The sequence below is a fragment of the Rhinichthys klamathensis genome, unplaced genomic scaffold (assembly GCF_029890125.1).
Source record: "Rhinichthys klamathensis goyatoka isolate OS25496 unplaced genomic scaffold, OSU_Roscu_1.1 h1tg000275l_1, whole genome shotgun sequence".
Lineage (NCBI taxonomy): Eukaryota > Metazoa > Chordata > Actinopteri > Cypriniformes > Leuciscidae > Rhinichthys > Rhinichthys klamathensis.
In genome coordinates this window covers 2,817,382-2,837,083 of record NW_026606794.1, presented here as the reverse complement: position 1 = coordinate 2,837,083, position 19,702 = coordinate 2,817,382, and the positions used below count along the sequence as shown (strand labels likewise).

General features: G+C 37.7%; 1 protein-coding gene across 16 annotated transcripts in view; it reads right to left on the bottom strand.

Moving 5' to 3' along the window:
• Window positions 1-19,702, bottom strand: part of plekha7b (pleckstrin homology domain containing, family A member 7b) — a 116,011-nt gene that overhangs the window by 40,783 nt on the left and 55,526 nt on the right. For 14 of the 16 annotated variants that reach the window (XM_056268754.1, XM_056268755.1, XM_056268752.1 and 11 more), the window contains 4 exons: window positions 11,795-11,906; window positions 6,823-6,927; window positions 6,274-6,346; window positions 5,785-5,885 (listed from right to left, as the gene is read on the bottom strand). In XM_056268754.1, the coding sequence (XP_056124729.1) occupies window positions 5,785-5,885; window positions 6,274-6,346; window positions 6,823-6,927; window positions 11,795-11,906 (391 nt within the window). Of the gene's footprint in view, window positions 1-2,669; window positions 3,240-5,784; window positions 5,886-6,273; window positions 6,347-6,794; window positions 6,928-11,794; window positions 11,907-19,702 lie in introns of those variants that run through there. The other 2 variants (XM_056268765.1, XM_056268766.1) reach the window with 2 other exon arrangements.

Sequence of the window (19,702 nt, the reverse complement as noted above, 5' to 3'; positions counted from 1 at the left end):
GTAATTGTTTTACTATATTTTTGATCAAATAAATGCAGCCTTGGTGAGTATGGAAGTAAAATAATGGCAAATGTTTTTGAAACATAAAGCCTGTTGAATTGTACTACTTGAAAAAAACATGCATTGCATTAACCCTGCTTGTATTTTAACGCATTGTATTTTTATGGGCTGAAATTTAGCATGGTTGAATATTTAAGCTGTGAATATTTAAGTTCAAAATATTTCAAACACATTTTCATTAGTAAAATTTCAATAATCCATATTCACCTTTCATATTTCACTTCCAAAATATTCAAACTGATTAAAAATGCAACCTATAATATTCAACAGGCGGTTTTCAGTTCAATTTATTTCGCTTTGCAAATTCGCCTCCACAAATTCAGTGGTTCAAATTCGACATTAAATTCAACGTTGACATCCAGGAACTGCAGGAATAGCAGTAGATTACCGAGCATAATCTCCATCTGCTGTCAGTCGACCTCACCAGCAGGGGGTGCAAGCACGTGTTGTTGACGTAGACCAGAGCAACAGTTAGAGCAAGCCATTCATTCATAAAAACTCATTTACAACAATTGAGCATGCATTAAGTTTTTTGTGATGATTATCTGGGTCCGTATATATGCAGAAAAGATGATAAAGGCACAAAAGCTGTTTTTATGTTTCATTCATTAACTTCATTGTTACTTCCCTGTGTAGCCTTACATGTTATCAGCTTTTTCTACCATGAACGGGATTATAATCGGTTTCCCTCAATACCTCATCATACTCAGGGATTCCCCTTCTGTCGGGACAAAGCGCTTAACGTAGCTTAATGGACTAATACAGTGATATAAAAGACCAAACTCGCACCTTATTGGGGAAGTATGCCTACATATATGTACTGCATTAGATTAAACTGGGAAGGGTCATAGCACTTTCATATTGTTGACCTATATTGTTAGTTTAACTGTAAGTCGCTTTGGATAAAAGCGTCTGCTAAATGACTAAATATAAAATTGGCTTGGCGTTCGCACATTTAGGGACCGTCTCTAAAGTAACATTGGTAGTCCTATAGGCCTAAACGTTTCTAACTTCAATAGCAAACTTCAATTTATTTGTATAAATTGCACATTATGCCTGACACCTACATGAACACTTTACAGTTGGTTTTATGACTGTAAGTTGTTTTCTTCAAATGCTATTGAAGTTAGAAACGTGTATACCAATGTCGTATGTAACTTTAGAGACGGTCCCTAAATGTGCGAATGTCCAATGTCAAGCCAACTTTATGCCAGTATCACTGAGAAACGCTGAGCATTAAACTTTGCGCATTAAGTTCATATTCTGAGTCCTTCTGCTTGCCTGCGAGTTTGGTCTTTTATATCACTTAATTAGTCCATTATGCTACGTTAAGCGTTTTATATGTCCAGCAGGGGAATCCTGACTTGAGGGAAACCCTAGTAGTTAAGGCAACTAAACAACCAAGAGAAATATGTCAAACTCAATTGTAACATTGGATCTGTACATCCGCTTCGGGGGAATAACATTATAATCTTGTTCACGGTAGAGAACACAGGAAGGCTACACGGGAAAAGTAATCGTGAAGACACTGAATTTCACATAAAACAGACGTCATAATAATCACAGATACACTTACATTGTTGTAAATGAGTTTTTATGAATGAATGGCTTGCTCTAACTGTTGCTCTGGTCTACGTCAACAACACGCGCTTGGACCCCCTTCTGGTGAGGTTGACTAACAGCAGATGGAGATTATGCTCGGTAATCTACTGCTTTTCCTGCAGTTCCTGGATGTCAACGTTGAATTTACTGTCGAATTTGAACCACTGAATTTGTGGAAGCGAATTTGCAAAGCGAAATAAATTGAACTGAAAACCGCCTGTTGAATATTATAGGTTGTATTTTTAATCAGTTTGAATATTTTGGAAGTGAAATATGAAAGGTGAATATGGATTATTGAAATTTTACTAATGAAAATGTGTTTGAAATGTTTTGAATTTAAATATTCACAGCTTAAATATTCAACCATGCTAAATTTCAGCCCATAAAAATGCAAGCCCTAAAAATACAAGCAGGGTTAATGCAATGCATATTTTTTTCAAGTAGTACAATTCAACAGGCTTTATGTTTCAAAAACATTTGGCATTATTTTACTTCCATAGGTGACTTTAAACAATCCTACCAATCCCAAACATTTGAACGGTAGCGTACTGTATCTAAATATTTGTATATGTTAAAAATCTTAATCTAAATACAATTACAATTTAACAACAGACAACAGTTCATATTCGAGTTCAGAGTACTGATGACAATTGAGCAGCCGATGAGAGTGGAGAAATGTGTGGATAATAACCAACACTGGAACTACTGATGCAAGTGATGAAGTGATAAGAGGAAAAGAGCAATGCCAGTCTGCAACAGTCCTCATCTTTAATATAAGATTCACACATTCATAAGGACATGTCTGCATTTCCAATATTCACATCAGGGAGATTGGATTGTCGATCTGGCATTGCCTGTTCCTGAGGAAGCGGGATGAGTCGCATGCATGCGGAAACGCAGCAATGCACATGGGCTATGTGCATATTTCATCTGCCTAGGAGAATGCCATACACGGGATGGTGATGGAGTGGAGATCCGCTGATAGTAATGAATGGAAATTAAAATACCTATTCATGCAAGAGGCTGACTCAGGAGACGGCCCTTCCACCAGATGCACCCGGTTCAGCTCCCATAATGCACCAGGTCACAACAGGAAGCAATAGGCAATTGGAATGAGAGAATCAGAGTGAGTTGTGCAAAAAAACAGAGGGAGGTGGATCACGGCCTATGTGAAAAATGTTGACAAAAACTAGAAGATGTGTTGAAATGTCCCTGGTTGTGAAATATCGTCAGATACGGTAAGCAGGGTGAGCTGAAATGCAATTAACATTAGAGGCAGCAAAGCTAAGCAGAATTACGCCACTGGGAGAACAAAAGTTCAACACTCCAGAGAACAGGAAAAGATCATTAATAAACATCAAAACATTTAACTACTGTAGCTGAATAAATGAATCAACTGAATCAATTGAAGCTGAGCATCAGGAGTTTTCCCATGCGTACTTGAATTCAAATTTATGCCATATCATTTGCTGAACGAAATTTACAACCTTTCATGACTTCATGCCATCTTTTATATTCTCAAATGGCCACAGATCAGGGATGGGAATCTTAAAGAATTAAACAATTCCAGTTCTTATTACTCTAACAATTCCAGTTCCTTAAAAGCTCCATTACCAATTATTTTAGTGCTTGTAAGGAATAATTTTTTTTTTTGGGGGGGGGGGGGGGGGGGGGGGGGGGGATGCAATTCTATCACCAAATGATTAGATCATTTCTATAATAAATAAATGTTAACAATTCTGGCAATTCTTACACAGAATTTTCTGTATTTTTAGAGATGGCATACATGCAATCCAATTGGCCTTATCTAGGTGTTAATCAATAACAAATAAAAAAAGTGGTAATATATTTTCGGAACCCCGCACATGACAGGAAAAAAGATATGTATATCGTGAATTCACAATTCGTTCCTATGACTTACTAATACGTCAGCACATTTAACTAATTTGTAGTTGTGCATGATATAACAGTTTGTTCCCTCATTTTACTAAATCGTGGCCACGTTGTAATAATTAATTCCTTTGTTTTAGTTAAATCGAAACGATGGAACGAATTAGTTCAATGTGTCAATAAGTTGTGGGGACGAATTCACAATATTGTGGCCACAATTTACTAAAACGAGAGAACCAATTATTAATTCGTGGCTATAATATAGCCTATTTTTTCTGCATGTCATGTGCGGGGCTGTGTATATATTTGATTATTTATTATCTATTAAAAATACACAATTATGTTTTTGATTCTCTAAAAAACTGCTCATGCTCATAGAAACAAACTTTGTTGTATTATTTTCATGTTATCACTGTGAAGCTGCTTTGATACAATCTGTATTGTAAAAAGCGCTATATAAATAAAGGTGACTTGACAAGAGTCATTTGTTCTGTAATCTCGGTTCCATCCGCAGATATGCGGTGTATTTAATAAAATAAAAAACTACCCTTACTACAGAACTTACTACTAAAGAAATCTTACAGAAAATAAACATGCAAGACTCTTCACTGCTGACTAAGAAGCCAGTAAGAGTAAAAACATTATACAAACAGCATACCTTGGGGTCTAATTCGCATGAAAATAAAGCAGGCAGATGTTCAAATAGCTGCTGGCTAGTTTCACTGATGGAGATCTCCTGACTAACAACTTGCTAATTAACACCCAGAGCACCAATGCGAGAACAAGACCCCTCACCTTGCTCTGGTACATTACAGACTTTAGGGCAAGTAAGATATTCCAAATAGAGTAGATGTATAATTAATCTCCCTGCTGGCACAATAGTCAAATAAATTCCAGCACTGGGGAATACGAGCAGGGAAAGGGAGTTTGAACGATGCATCGCGTACCCATAGGGAAGGATGACTGAGCGATGAACGAGCTGCAGTGATGGGATGAAACATTCCTGGAGTATTGTTCTTCAGAAGAGCTTTGCTTCAGGAGGAGACTGGGATAAATCGCACACAAAATGCAAATGGCTTGATACAAATTTCAAAGTCTTAGTAAGTTATCAGTGAATTATAGAATAAAGCTGCAGATTTTTTCCACCTCCATGGTACAAAAGGTTTAAGCCAGAATTGATTTTTCCAGTGCAGTAAGTGTAATAGAAATGGTAAGAACTAAGCCTTCTGGGATATTATTTCACTGTCCGCCGAACCGCAGTAAACAGTGGGAGGAGGTTTGTGAGGCTCAATGGAAGCTTGCCATCAAAAGGCCTCACTCAGAGAAGGGTTTAGATAATGATGAGAAGAGAAGAGGGCTGTTGAAAACTTGTTGAGCGAGTTGGGTGGAAGCTCAGTGTGAATTCCTGTGAACAAACAGCAGCTTCTGTAATGACAGCATTGTGCTGACAGACATTGAGGGGAACAATACCGGTCAAAAAGAGATGGGCTAAAACAAGTTTAACGAGAGGGCTGCAAGATACAGTTTTACAGTTAAAGCATGCTGTTAGAGCTTATTACAAAGATAAAAAAAAAAATGGTGGTATCAGCAATTTGATTAAAAAAAACACCAATTATTAAATTCAATAATTAAATTATAAATATTTTTCATTATTAACATAAATACATTTAATAATCAAATATTACAGTATTTAATATAATAATTAAAAATACAAATAATTTTTAATTATTGTGGTAAGCAATATAGTTAATTAATTTAACAGTAGGCTGTTGATTGCTGATAAGCATTTTAATGGCGATTTAATGATAAGCTTTTCAACAGACACTTTGAATGTGACTCGTTCTAACAATTTTTAGAAGCAAAAATATCATTTTTAAAAATAATTATTCCCTTTGTAACCAACAAAAATTCTCAGGTATTTTTGTCTCCTTGAAAAGAATATTTTTGGAACTCAGTAGAGGAACACGATGCTATTAGTGAAAACAAGCAGAGATTTAGTTGAGCCTGTTATGAGGTTGTGAGGGCAGCAGTAACTGATCTGTGTGGTCAGAAGAGGGCAGAGAGAGGAGTCAAACAACTGCCACATTAATCAGTCATCATTGACTGCTGCCCACACAGCACCACTGATAATAAGCCACATGACACAGACTTCCTGAGGGCTTAGTCAATGAAGGTGAGCCTACACGCAGGAACCGAGTAGCATTACAGTGCAGATCATTATAACACTCTTACCTTAAAGGTGTACTTGCGGCTGATGTGGTCCTCGGGTCCCACGGGAGAAACGACATAGCTGGGAAGAGGAATGCTGCCCAGAACAGTCTCCTCTCGACTATCTGTTAGCAAAGTAGAGATGTTAGTTGAAAAGTCTTAGATTATAATTGAACAACGGTGTAATTGGTTTGTTAGCAACACTCTTAAAGAAACGCATATGACAGCAAGTAAGTGATAATCCACCTTGCCCACCAAAATGATTAAAAATGCTCACATGAAGTATTACTTCATTTGAACTGTTAAAATAATATAATTCAATATGATCTGTGTAAGCAATAGGGATAAAAACAGGAAATGAGAAACCTGCTATTTCTTATTAAATTATAGGAACTCTCATAATGCGTTACAGAAAATGTGATTGTGGTGCAATAAAATTAGAGACCGTTCGAGATAATTGCAGCAAACTAATTATAACTCTTTTTTATGTTGAATAACTCTATTATAACTCACCTTTATAATAAAACAAGCAGTAATCAGACAACACAAACCATTTCCTCTTCCACAGTCTCATGCCTGAGCTGTCCTGAGGATGGAAGAACAATAACAATTCAGCCTACAATAACATTTTCATATGTATTGTGCGTGTAAGAAATGAAAATGTACACATAAAAAATGAATACCCTACAAAAACTATATTTAGAAGCAAATTTAAGAACGCTAATTTTTTTTATTAATAATCAACATGAATTTATTGTTTCATGTTATATATATATCTTCATATTATCTTTTAAAATTAAAAAAAGATAATCATCTATCAGTACCAACCAATGTAAATATTGTTATTAGCGTTTAATTAGAGGCCCCTCTGTTCATATTGAATATTTATAAAATATTCTATGTTGAATAACATGCTCAGTTAATCAGTTTATTGCCTGTGGGGTCTTAGTTCATCATAAGGTCTAATTAAGATCTAATCTAACATCCGAACACCATTCAGTTCAGATGAAAATCAGACTCTTTAAATCACTCACACCAGGGTTTCACTTTTCAGGGCCGCACCTGTTTGTAGAGCCATCCTCTCACCACCACTGGGACATTGGGGTTCCTTTTGATGGAATGGTCACGCTTGCCAAAGCAATGCACCTTCCCACTGGGTTTCAAATTCTGACGTATTTAAAAGAAAAAAAACACTTGTATCATTTGATTGAATTAAAATTGCATTTTTGTTTGTTGCATTTATTAATCTTGATCCATATGAAGTTCACAGAGAATAATACAGAACATTTACAATCAGCTTTGCATTTATTAAAGACCCCCTGTGGTGAAAGTCAATTTTTAATGTTGTTTATATGTCTATGTGGTGTTTTTAATATGATTTAAGACAAACCATGTGCAAAGTCTACATCATTTCTGAGTCTTTTCTCCTTAAAACTGCGGTGAATCAAAGACAGTCTCAAAAACACGGTTTGAATATATATAATTTATATTAAGTTGTTGAAAGCGTTTCTAAGGATGCTGATTTTAAGAATAATTTTAATGAATTCTGGTCCCTGTGGACAGCCCTGGGTCCACACCTGTGTTACTTAAAGGCACACCATGTAACTTTTTTTTTTTGTTAAAAATTAACCAAATTTAAATAACGAGTCAATACATCATCAATCCTTGATGGTGTCCCAAAAATCTATCCAAAACATATTTTAGACCTGTCAGGATTGTTTTCACAGGACATTGTACATGTCACTTGCCCATGTGTGTCCCGTCATATCCATAAAAAGACTTCCTCCAGCTACTTTTACACATGTATGGTGTGGGAGTGGCATAGGTTAGTAGCGAGAAAGGTTGACATGGAGCATGCTCAATCTTTACCCTAAGGGGAATCACCCGTTTAAAAAAAAAAAGAAGAAGCAGAGCAGTGGAGAGTCTGACTCTGCTGGCAAAAAGAGATCTAAACTGGTTATATCTCTTAAATCTAGTAAATGTTTTATGAGCAGTTGGATAATCGCTCTCTTTTTTTAGTTATGAGAAAGCACCATATTCATCCGCACAGTCACGCAGAGTCTAAGCACAACCCAAACAATGTTCTTACGCAAAACGCATGCAGTTTTGTTTGACCGCTAGAGGGCAAAAATTTACATTGTGTACCTTTAAGAATAGAATGAAAGACATTTCATTAACTGTTTAGAATACACAACAATGTGATAAGATGCTTTGTTAAAAAGAACCAATGCTGGATAATGACTGATGCCCACTGGGAGCCTGATTCTTGTCCCAGTAAAGTGTGTGTCCAGAGACAAGGGCCTCTGGGATTGATCGATTGGTTTGTGAAAGCTCATATGATGCTGACACAGTGCTGTCATTGACAGGCCAGCATCAGACTCTCTACCACACAGTGACACAGCCAATGTGTGTCAAGCCAGGCCACTAAAACTTCAATGTGTCAAAAACACCCTCTAATAGGGAGAAATACATTCGTCTCTACATTTCCACTTCCAGAGCAGATCTGAGGAAACAGAGGCTTTTACTGAGCTGATATGAGACCAACGGGTCAAGGCCTGCCTAGAGATTGCCCTGACGTTTAGCCCTGAACCAAATATGGGGTGTGTATGCAAAATGAGTTCTAACCATTATAATATTATTCATAAAAGATATTATAGCAAATTATGAAAATTACCATTATTAAATTATATGTAAAACCAAAATATATAACTATAATATAAATACTACACACACATATACATATATATATATATATATATATACAAAATATTGTATACAGTAATATATATATACTGTATATATCAGTGGCGGGCCGTGCATTTCACACCTAGGCCTCTGTCCTACCTGAATTAATAACTTTTAATAGTGTAGCAGCGCAAAGACTCTCTATAATTGTTGTTTTTATTTTGCACCGGCAGTTATAGGGTAATGCTGTGAGTTCGGAAAAGGCCGGTAGAGAGAAACGAGCGCGTGAGTTCGGCTGGTGCGTTTGTGTACAGTTGTTCTTGCGTTCCGATTATAAGTTCAGAAACGGAGCCTCCCTTATCTTGTCGTTCAAGGGTTACAATAGTCCCTTTTCAGACGTTACAATAGTATGGATGTTTGAAAAAAATTAAGCTTTGATAATAAATTTAAAAGAAAAATTAAGAAGAAAATCATATTCACCACGGGAAAAAAAGCATTATACTCACCAAAACTACTGATTATTTTTTACACAAAATCCATCCTTATTTCTTTCCTCAAGAAGACTTGAATTACTCTGTTGTACAGGTTATCTGTGCGTTTCAGTTCCAACAATAACGAGTCTAATGCTGAAAGTCGAGTCCCGTCATATTTTTAGCATAAGTTTTAATTCGCTTTAGAGAGTGTCTGCTCGACAGAAGCAGTGGACACAGTCACCGCATAACCTGACGATGTGTACCGCTGTCGGACTGTCCCATGCTCTCACACAGAGTTTTGAACGAAAGCAATGAGATCAGCGGGACTTTTGCCTTCAAAATCATTCGTGGCATAACTTACATTAGTCAGTTTTTACCCGGACAGATCGAATCGAGTTCCGTGACTCTGCGTTAAGCTCAGGCTGAATACGGGATTTTTTCCGGTAGGTTTGAACCTGCTGGGGGTCGAGGAGGGAAAGAAACATTAATTTGTGGGTTGAAAAACTATTAAATCTACAGGAATATATTTTAGTTTGCAGTTCGCTACAGATGCGGATACTGACTACCAGTAATAGTACGCGCTCTGAGCATCCAATCAAAGAACGTGAAAATGCCGACGTTATTGTATGCCTGCTAGATGGCCCCGCTGGAGTCAAAGCGAAATCTGATTGGCTGATTAAATCTGACTGCTTATCTGATTGGTTAAAGCAACTGTTTCATTGCCATTCATTGTAAGCTACAGGCGCCCGCACTGTCGATTCTGAAGGCCTGAAGGCAGATTTCTTTGACCCTGGCAACGCATGATGGCTGAAATATGATTGGATAAAAGCGCTAAAATAAACATACACTACTGGAAGCAGCGCAACCAAGAGAAAAGCTATGAAATTAAGAGAATGAACTATTGGGAATAATTTAATACTCATTCATGGAAAAAATATATTAAAGTGCAAGTCAGTGATTCTGATAGTGTTTAGGCCAGCAGAGAAGGCCTTGCTGGCCCTGACGGCCCACCACTGGTATATATATATACACTCACCGGCCACTTTATTAGGTACCCCATGCTAGTAACGGGTTGGACCCCCTTTTGCCTTCAGAACTGCCTCAATTCTTCGTGGCATAGATTCAACAAGGTGCTGGAAGCATTCCTCAGGGAGTTTGGTCCATATTGACATGATGGCATCACACAGTTGCCGCAGATTTGTCGGCTGCACATCCATGATGCGAATCTCCCGTTCCACCACATCCCAAAGATGCTCTATTGGGTTGAGATCTGGTGACTGTGGAGGCCATTTTAGTACAGTGAACTCATTGTCATGTTCAAGAAACCAATTTGAAATGATTAGAGCTTTGTGACATGGTGGAAGTAGCCATCAGAGGATGGGTACATGGTGGCCATAAAGGGATGGACATGGTCAGAAACAATGCTCAGGTAGGCCGTGGCATTTAAACGATGCCCAATTGGCACTAAGGGGCCTAAAGTGTGCCAGGAAAACATCCCCCACACCATTACACCACCACCACCAGCCTGCACAGTGGTAACAAGGCATGATGGTTCCATGTTCTCATTCTGTTTACGCCAAATTCTGACTCTAACATCTGAATGTCTCAACAGAAATCGAGACTCATCAGACCAGGCAACATTTTTCCAGTCTTCAACTGTTCAATTTTGGTGAGCTCTTGCAAATTGTAGCCTCTTTTTCCTATTTGTAGTGGAGATGAGTGGTACCCGGTGGAGTCTTCTGCTGTTGTAGCCCATCCGCCTCAAGGTTGTGCGTGTTGTGGCTTCACAAATGCTTTGCTGCATACCTCGGTTGTAACGAGTGGTTATTTCAGTCACTGTTGCCCTTCTATCAGCTCGAACCAGTCTGGCCATTCTCCTCTGACCTCTGGCATCAACAAGGCATTTCCGCCCACAGAACTGCCGCTCACTGGATGTTTTTTCTTTTTCGGACCATTCTCTGTAAACCCTAGAGATGGTTGTGCGTGAAAATCCCAGTAAATTAGCAGTTTCTGAAATACTCAGACCAGCCCTTCTGGCACCAACAATCATGCCACGTTCAAAGTCACTCAAATCACCTTTCTTCCCCATACTGATGCTCGGTTTGAACTGCAGGAGATTGTCTTGACCATGTCTACATGCCTAAATGCACGTAGTTGCCGCCATGTGATTGGCTGCTTAGAAATTAAGTGTTAACGAGCAGTTGGACAGGTGTACCTAATAAAGTGGCCGGTGAGTGTATGTATATATATATATATATATATATATATATATATATATATATATATATACACACACACACACAAACACAATACTGTATGCAGTATATATATATTTTGCTAAAAGTAAACTAATATATATATATATATATATATATATTAGTTTACGTTTATTATGTATGTGACTGTGCCTCACAGACTCAGATTTGATTTGCGAGAAACTTTCTGTAAATTTCTCAATACCCTCCAGATGTTCTATGCAGTATTACCTCATGACCTCTGCAAAATGCAGCGACCCACACAGGAGATTAAGTCCAGCTTCTCTGCGGCTAGAAAAATCAGTTACCCATTCCACCTACTGCTTGGGTCATTTGTCAAAATTGAAGAAATATAGCAAAAATAGATGAGGCCAATTTACTCTTCCCAAATATCTATAAAACATTATCAGTTTTCAATATGATTTCATATGAGATACACACACATGCACAGTTCACACACACGAAACAGTGAGGCTCTCTAGACTATTAGTCAGCCTTGCACTTTCATGCACCTGAAGTGCTCTGCACTGCATGAACATTTCCCTTTATTGAGAATCAGCACCATGACAGAAAACATTAAACCAGTCTCAGATCAGAACTGAACAAAGCTGGGCTTCTCACCCTGGATCCTGAGGTGGTGTCCGCTGGGGAAGAGGAGATGGCGACAGAGGACTCGCTGACCATGCTGGGAGGCCTCAGCTCTGGTGGTGGCTTGGACATGCGTAAATTTGCCCTACAATAGTAGAAGAAAGACATGATCTCTGACACCAACTATAAGGTGTGGTTACTAATTCACTATGAAATTAAGAGTGAAATAAAGATTTGTGTGTTTAATAAGAAACAAAGTAAAGCAGAGCCCAGGGACACAAGTATACAAGAGAGTAAGAGACTCAGAAGCACACTCCCTTTTGAACACTCAAGTAACATGTTGTCAAACACATTCCCTAAAGGCAAACTACTCACAGACCAGGACATGAAGAGTAAACCAACAATATCACCACTCAGCAGACGCAGCTCTGGTGATAGTAGTGTCAGGTGACCTGGACATAGTAACAATTACAAGACATTAACAAAATCCATCCATCCATCTATCTATCATACATATCTATTTATCTACATAGTTATATCTAACCAGTGGCAGAAGTTTTATACATGGGGTGGCCAGTGGGTGACCTGACCAACGCTAATTCAGAGGGTCCATAGACCATGACAGAAAATTAATTTATATAACCCTAACCTGGCATCAAAAAGCATGGATGAATGATCGCACGATTACTTCACATTTCCCCACATTTGCTATACACCCCTATACTGTAACTTAAGACACTGTGACCGAATTACATGTATTACTAGCACAGATGTAAATGTAATGAATGTTAGGCTACTGGAACTCTCTTAATTCTCTTATCTGATTTACCATTAAGCAAAAGATCTAATGTTAACTTAGTGAATTTCATAAAAGTTGTTCAGGAAACCTAAAGCTTAAACTTACTTCAAACGGGGCTGTCAACTTTTGATTTCAGCTTGGAATGAAAATTATTTATGTGGGGGAATACTTATTCATAAACTTACGATTCAATATCGTTTATTTGGACATAATGTGTATACAGTACATGTTACTTTTTCTCAAGGAAAATCACTCAACTAATGTTGTAAACTATATCTAATCTATATACCTAGTTATCAAAAGTAAAAATTAACAACTTAATTGTATACAACTGCATACAAGACCATTTTTTATAATAATATATTTTTAGTTATAAACTGTAAGAGTAAAAATATAATGAATATAATATAGTGCATCTTTTGTTTGCAAGATGCTCCTCTCTAAAGTAACTTTTTCTAATACAGAGTTTATGGACTGACTTAATGAATGGCTTTTCTAAAGTAAATGTGACGTTACGTGACATTGTTCTTAAGCTGGGTTTTTTTTTACGTCTTTCCACAGTTGAAACATTGAGTGATTACGTGAGACATGATTCATTTCAGCAAGTTGTACAGTTTCTTTCAACATTCTTTCTGAATTTCATTCTTGTTTATTTGGTGCTGCAACAAGTAGTAAAGAGATGATCGGTTCACGTGTGCTTTGGCACATTATTAAAGAGTGCCAAAACTTTATTTATATTCTCATTGTTTGAATTTTGAAGTAAAACTTACAGAATTTGAAAGCTGAGACTTTGTTTTATATCAAAAGTAACATGCACTGTCTTGTCTGTCAGCGCGTTGTCTGTGTCATCTTTGCTCAGCAATGTTTTTCACTGGGTGGGTGTGTGAAGGCTAAAATAAATAAGATGAAATGAAAACTTAAACTGCCAGTAGTAATTACATTTTGGACTGGCCAATCAGATGTCCAGTGCCACCCCGGACACCCCTCTGGCCTCGCCACTGTATCTACCTAGCTACTTAACTATATCTGTCAATTTACCTACACATCCAATTATTGATTTGTCTATCCATCCATCTATCAATCCATACATTTATCTACATATATTTATCTTTGTATCTACATATTTATATCTACCTTTCAATATCGATCTATCTACCTACCTATCTATCTCCCTATCATACATATGAAATTATCTTTGTCTCTACATTTCTTTTTACCAATCTACTTCTATTAATCTATCATTAGCTCTATGGGCGCATTAGCTCACTTAGCCCACTACCGGAGAAACCGGCATATCTTCTGTTTGTTCTTAAAAGCTGAATAATTGCAAATGAACTCCGTTATTTGGACAGGAAAATACAACAAAGAATATAATTTACATGTAGAGTGTCGATTCTGGGTGGTATGTAAGACTCTTGCACGCTCGCTCGCACTCTCAAATGCACAGTCAGTCAGAGTGTTTAGGGAGTGAAAATATATATATGCTAAACTTATACTTAGCCTCTAACACAAACACACGTGAGTAAAATCTAAGAATTTATTAGCCAATGGCTAATGATAGACAATATTTAGTCGCACAGAGTGAAGATTTAGTCACATATGAAAGTGATTTACTCGCATTGTAGAGGGTTGCTACATTACCACCTATCTAACAACTAATTTATTCCATCCATCTATTCATTTGTAAAGCACCAGAGTAAACATCAATGCAGGGACACATTCATACACTACTTAAACACTCCGCACTTATACATGTCAAGCTGCTTCCCTTCTCCATCCATCAACATTACCTCCGCCACAGTCACAACAGGATTAATATGAAGTATAACAGTGCCCGATTTGGATGAGACAACCCATATTTAGCTAATCTGTTTGTGGGTGCTCTGTGGATGAGAAGATTGGAGGAATGCACAGCAGCTGAAGAATGCAGGGCATTTGCAGAAGTCACATCACAGGCCACGGTCACTAAACAGTCTGAGTCAGTTTCACTGGAATTACAGTAAAGAGAGTGTAAACACTCAGGTATGTCATCTCAAAAGCAAGGCTTGTTAATTATGTGGTTAATAATAAATGAGTAACCAAACGTTTGCGAAATCTCAGAGCCACGACTGCTGTGATACAAATGTCTTAATGCCAGCCTGCTCCTTTAAAGTATTTGGCTCCATTTCACTTTCCTAATAAGGACAACTACTGTACATAAAAAGCTGCAGTGAGATTCAGGTAATGCTAATGTAACATTTTGGGCACGTCAGTAGAGAGAAGGGATGTGGGAGAGACTAGGGAGAAGGGGGGAATAGAGGACAGAAGAAAGGTGAAACAAATTGTCAAAGCTGCAGGCAACAAATAAAAAACTTCTCCCAAACACTGTCAGAGAAAAGTGTCAGATTCAGAGACTGCAGGGAAAGGTATAACCTAGAGCGAAAGCCACCAATGAGCTCCACAGTTCAACCAAACATCCGTCACATTTCTAAATCTCCTTCAAGGAAATGACAAATCATTTTGGTACCCAGGGAGTTATTATTCATTGGGTACACTGTTGCCTCTTCCCATCAACATGCAAAATGTCTTTGTTATTGTGTAAACAGTGTTTTTATCCCACAGTGTATAAACTATGAACAAATTCTTAAGTCTCAAAGCCAGAAGGCACAGCCACATATAGAGTGCCTATAGTCTGTTTGATGTATATTGCACACAAAAATCTCAAGTGCTGGCTGAAATAACCGAGTGCAATCTGATTGGCTGACTCAACACAACTTCAAGGAGTAAGGGTGCATAGGGTTTTTTGAGACTGCTTGGAATAAAAGTTGTTTACAAGGTACCGGACTGCTCACATCTCCTTTGTTTTCCCTTCTTCTACCTGGGATACCCATTCTGTGTAAGCTCTAGCTCTGGTTTCAGCTTCATATTCAAACTTACAACAAAACAGGTTTCATTCATGGTATCTTTCATTCTGGTCTGACTGTCTCTTCCTGTCTAATTGGACGGCTCTTAGCTAGAATAAATAGCAAAAGCGCACCAGACAGTCAAAATACTGGCTAAACATTACTAAGGCCTGAAGTAGGTGAAATAAAAACACATCTACTGGTACTGTAGCATAGAATATAATAGGAGTCTATAAAATGATGGGAGTCTATAAAATGTAGTAGACTCTCAGAGGCCTTTAGCGTGGCAACAAAAAGCTCTCTTAGTGACAGCCCTGCCTCTCAGGCACACTCCTTTAGAGAACCATCTGAAACTCACACCATCTCTGACATCTAATAGAAAGTGTGGACACATATAGTGAACTCTGATGTATGAGTGGGTTGAATCTAGAACACGCTGAGAGGAGCAGATAAGTGGGAAAACGTACTGCTCTTAAATCACCAACTTCATGCATCAAATAACACACTTGGGACATAATTGACCCAAAGTGAGGGGAGAAACTTAGGTGTAATACCCCAATAGAGCTGTAGCAGGCAGAATATAATCTATTCGACTTTGATTTTGTAGATAAAAACATTAATTTTTTTAGTATTTATTAAATGATTATATATATATATATATATATATATATATATATATATATATATATATATATATATATATATATATATATATATATATATATATATGTGTGTGTGTGTGTTATATTATATATATATATATATATACACACACACAGTATATATATGTGTCTGTGTTATATTATATATTATGTATCAGAATTCATAATTTTAATTTCTGTTGTTTAATTATTGTTAATAATTATTACTATCATTTACTTTATTTGAGTTTTTTCCACTATGTTGCCTGCTTTTAAGCAAGCGTGTTGTTATAACCCGATAAACATAAAAAAAAACTAAAATTATATATTACATATTTCTATCACATCAAACTTGAATCTGAGGTTTTAACAGTTTTTGTTGGTACCAAGCTACAAATACGAGTGCTGATAATGGAAAATAAACCAGCGAGAAAATGCATGATGAAATGCATGATGCAACTTAACATGGTTATCAAACCCCCAAAAATTTTTTGATTATTCTGCTAAAACTCACCAAAGCCAGCAGATTTCCAAGCCGCATGTCAGGCTGACTCCACGCTTTTCATGGCTGCTGGAGCTTTCGGTAAAACACAATAACCCTGTCCAAAATCTGAAACATGCGCACACAGACATCCCCCTCAATAAAACCATAAACAGCTTTTCTTCCTGAGGAATGTGAGGAGTTCCTGTAGTGTGAAAGAGTCAGGAGGTGTTTGTGGCCCGTGTACAACATCAAAACAGCAGGAAGCTACAGCAGCATTGTCATGGAAAGTGCTGCAGACTGGAACAGCACTGCTGTCTTTCTCACCCTCATTTTTCACTTCACAAACTGGCTCCCAACCAAAATTTCTCAAGATTCTTTGCACCCTGGGACTTACTAGTGTTTTATCTAGGCTTTCATATTATTTACCTGCACTGTCTTTTGAATGGATGGGCGCAGAGGGCCTGGATTTCATGCTGGAGAGATGAGAAAGATCCCGGCTGAAGGCCAGCAAGAACTCAGGCTAAAAAAAAAGAGACCACATCTGCTCCCAAATGCTCAGAGCTCCACAGTGGGGGAGCTTCAGACCCACTAACCTGGTTAAGTTATATAATACATAGCATACAGCAGTATATAATAATAAGCTCCACTTTATTTACACAATGACAAAGCAGTTTTTGTTAGACTGCTACCAAAAGAACCATGATTGATGGAATCACATACAGCAGTACTTTGATGGGTACTAAGGTACTGAATGATGAACAAATTCAGAAATCATGGTATTTAACAGTAATTTTTGGTAGTGATGACATTATTCAAAAAATATTATCAGCCAACAAAACTGAAAATTAATTATAATTAATAATATTTACTATAAAGTCGTATCATTCAATATGATGACAATGATAATATAGCAGCATGGTTTTTTGTTCAATAAGTCATTAACAAACACTACAAAAGGCTTAACTGACACATTTAAAGATGAATATTTAAGACAATTTCAAAAATGAAATTAACTTTTTCCAAAATATTAATCTCCAGCGCACGTTCACGCAACAACGTCTGCTCTCGCGTCTACACAACATGCATGCGTAATGGTGCTCTCGTGAACGCGCGTTGGAGATTAATATTTTTTGTTAAATAAAGTGGTAAATTATGGTTTTTTGTGCAAACAAAGCACTCGGGTCGATTCATAAAATTGAGGCTAAACATGGATTACTTTTATGATGTCTTTACTACTTTTCTGGGACTTTAAAGTGGTAGTTAGTTAGGCTGTCAATAGAGGGACAGAAAGCTCTCAGATTTCATTAAAAAGATCGTCATTTGTGTTCCGAAGATAAACTAAAGTCTTATGGGTTTGGAACGACATGAGGGTGAGTAAATGATGACAGAATTATAATTTTTGGCTGAACTTACCTTTTAACTGAGGATCTGTTAAGCATTATATAATGTCCTAATCATGTTTGTTAATTATGTCAATAAAAGTGTAGTGCAGTTTGGTCATTAAAGGAATGAATAATGCATACAAAAAAAGCAGTCAGCCTTTGTGGCAGACAATGCACCATGCTTTAGTGTTGTCGAGATATGCACTGTGCTCAGATTAGCCATTCAGATCAATAGTACTGCACTACCAGGGGATCAGAACACTTCTATCACTGCACACATTTCCACTGAAATCCCCACCAATGGGATCGCAGCACACATTTTAGCCCTTCACTGAGGAGGGGTGGGAGTATGCAGCGCTATTAAGGGCACACAGATGAACTGAAATATCAGAATACTACATATTTAGATAAAAGATTTTGATATGTCTCCTGACATATTTCACAAGGCTTTTCCCACAGATCAGCACTTATCACAGCTGTTAGGGTGAGGTTAGTTTCCACTGTTAGATTCCTAAAGGAAAAGGCTGGGTTGATGGGGAGAGATGACCAAATGAGGCCGGACTTGTGCTTAAAATAGCTCTTATGAGCAGCCAGGAGTGGTAAGTATTCCAGTTATGTCCTGTAACTTCACTATCTCTCACTTCTACAAACCACAGGCATGAGAGCTGACACTACATTACAAGTCTTACTGCCTTATCGACAAAGCTGCAAGTGACAAACTTCCTCTCTTACTCTTTAACACATGTGGCCATGATCTTTATCTCTTGGGCACTCAAACAAGAGGTTTGTAATCTGGTAAACTAATAACTAGTCAAGTGACTCTTCTGGCTTTTCCCGATGGTGGTTAATCGGAGCCTGAACCTGGCACAGGTCCTGCACACACTGTGCCCCTAATGAGAAGCATCAATCAACCTTGGCAGCAACATTTACTTACCTGTCATCTGCATGAGAAATTGTCTTGACGGCTGTGTGCGATATTCCTACAAGAGCCCAACATTCTGAATCCATGAGCCCACCTCTATATGGAGCACATGGAGTGATAACAGGGAAATCGAGGCAGGCGGCTGAACTTCGTAACAGTTTTCACCTGGGTTTGCTTCAGCAGGCAGCAGAACACTCAAAATAAACAGCAAACCCTTAGCCCGTTCTTTCCTCGTGCGTTAGCGAGTTAGTCTCAGCGGGGCATGTAAATCTGAGCTCTCTTTACCCTCACAGCACTGATGAGGTAGAAATCCCAGCTCAGCTTACTGGCATATGGGAAGACATAGAAATTAATGGAGAGGAGGAGGAGAGGAACAGGTGCAGTGGTGCACATTTTAATGGAATAGTAAAGAAAATTAGCAATTCTTAATACTATTGTACTATGACTAACTATAATTGTTGATAATGACTAAATCAACAACACTTAACACAAGACTTATTCTTATTGATTTCATGAACATTCCCCTGGTTCTCAGTTCATTGTGAGTTGGACATTAAAGTATTTGTGGTTCAGTGAGTAAGTCAAGAAGAACCACTCTGAATGAGTCACTTGATTGATTTAAACCGGTAACTAAGGCTGAATCCGAAATTGCAAGCCCTCTGGATACATTCTCTTTTTGAATCAGTACTTCCTTCATGGCTATATAGTATGAATGTAATCTGTAAGTACTACATTCGTAATGTTGTCATTGTCACGTGACCTACCAGCATTAGTTGTGTCGCTTTAATCCTCTCCTGTGGGCTCATAGGATCGTTACGGTAGTTGTCCATT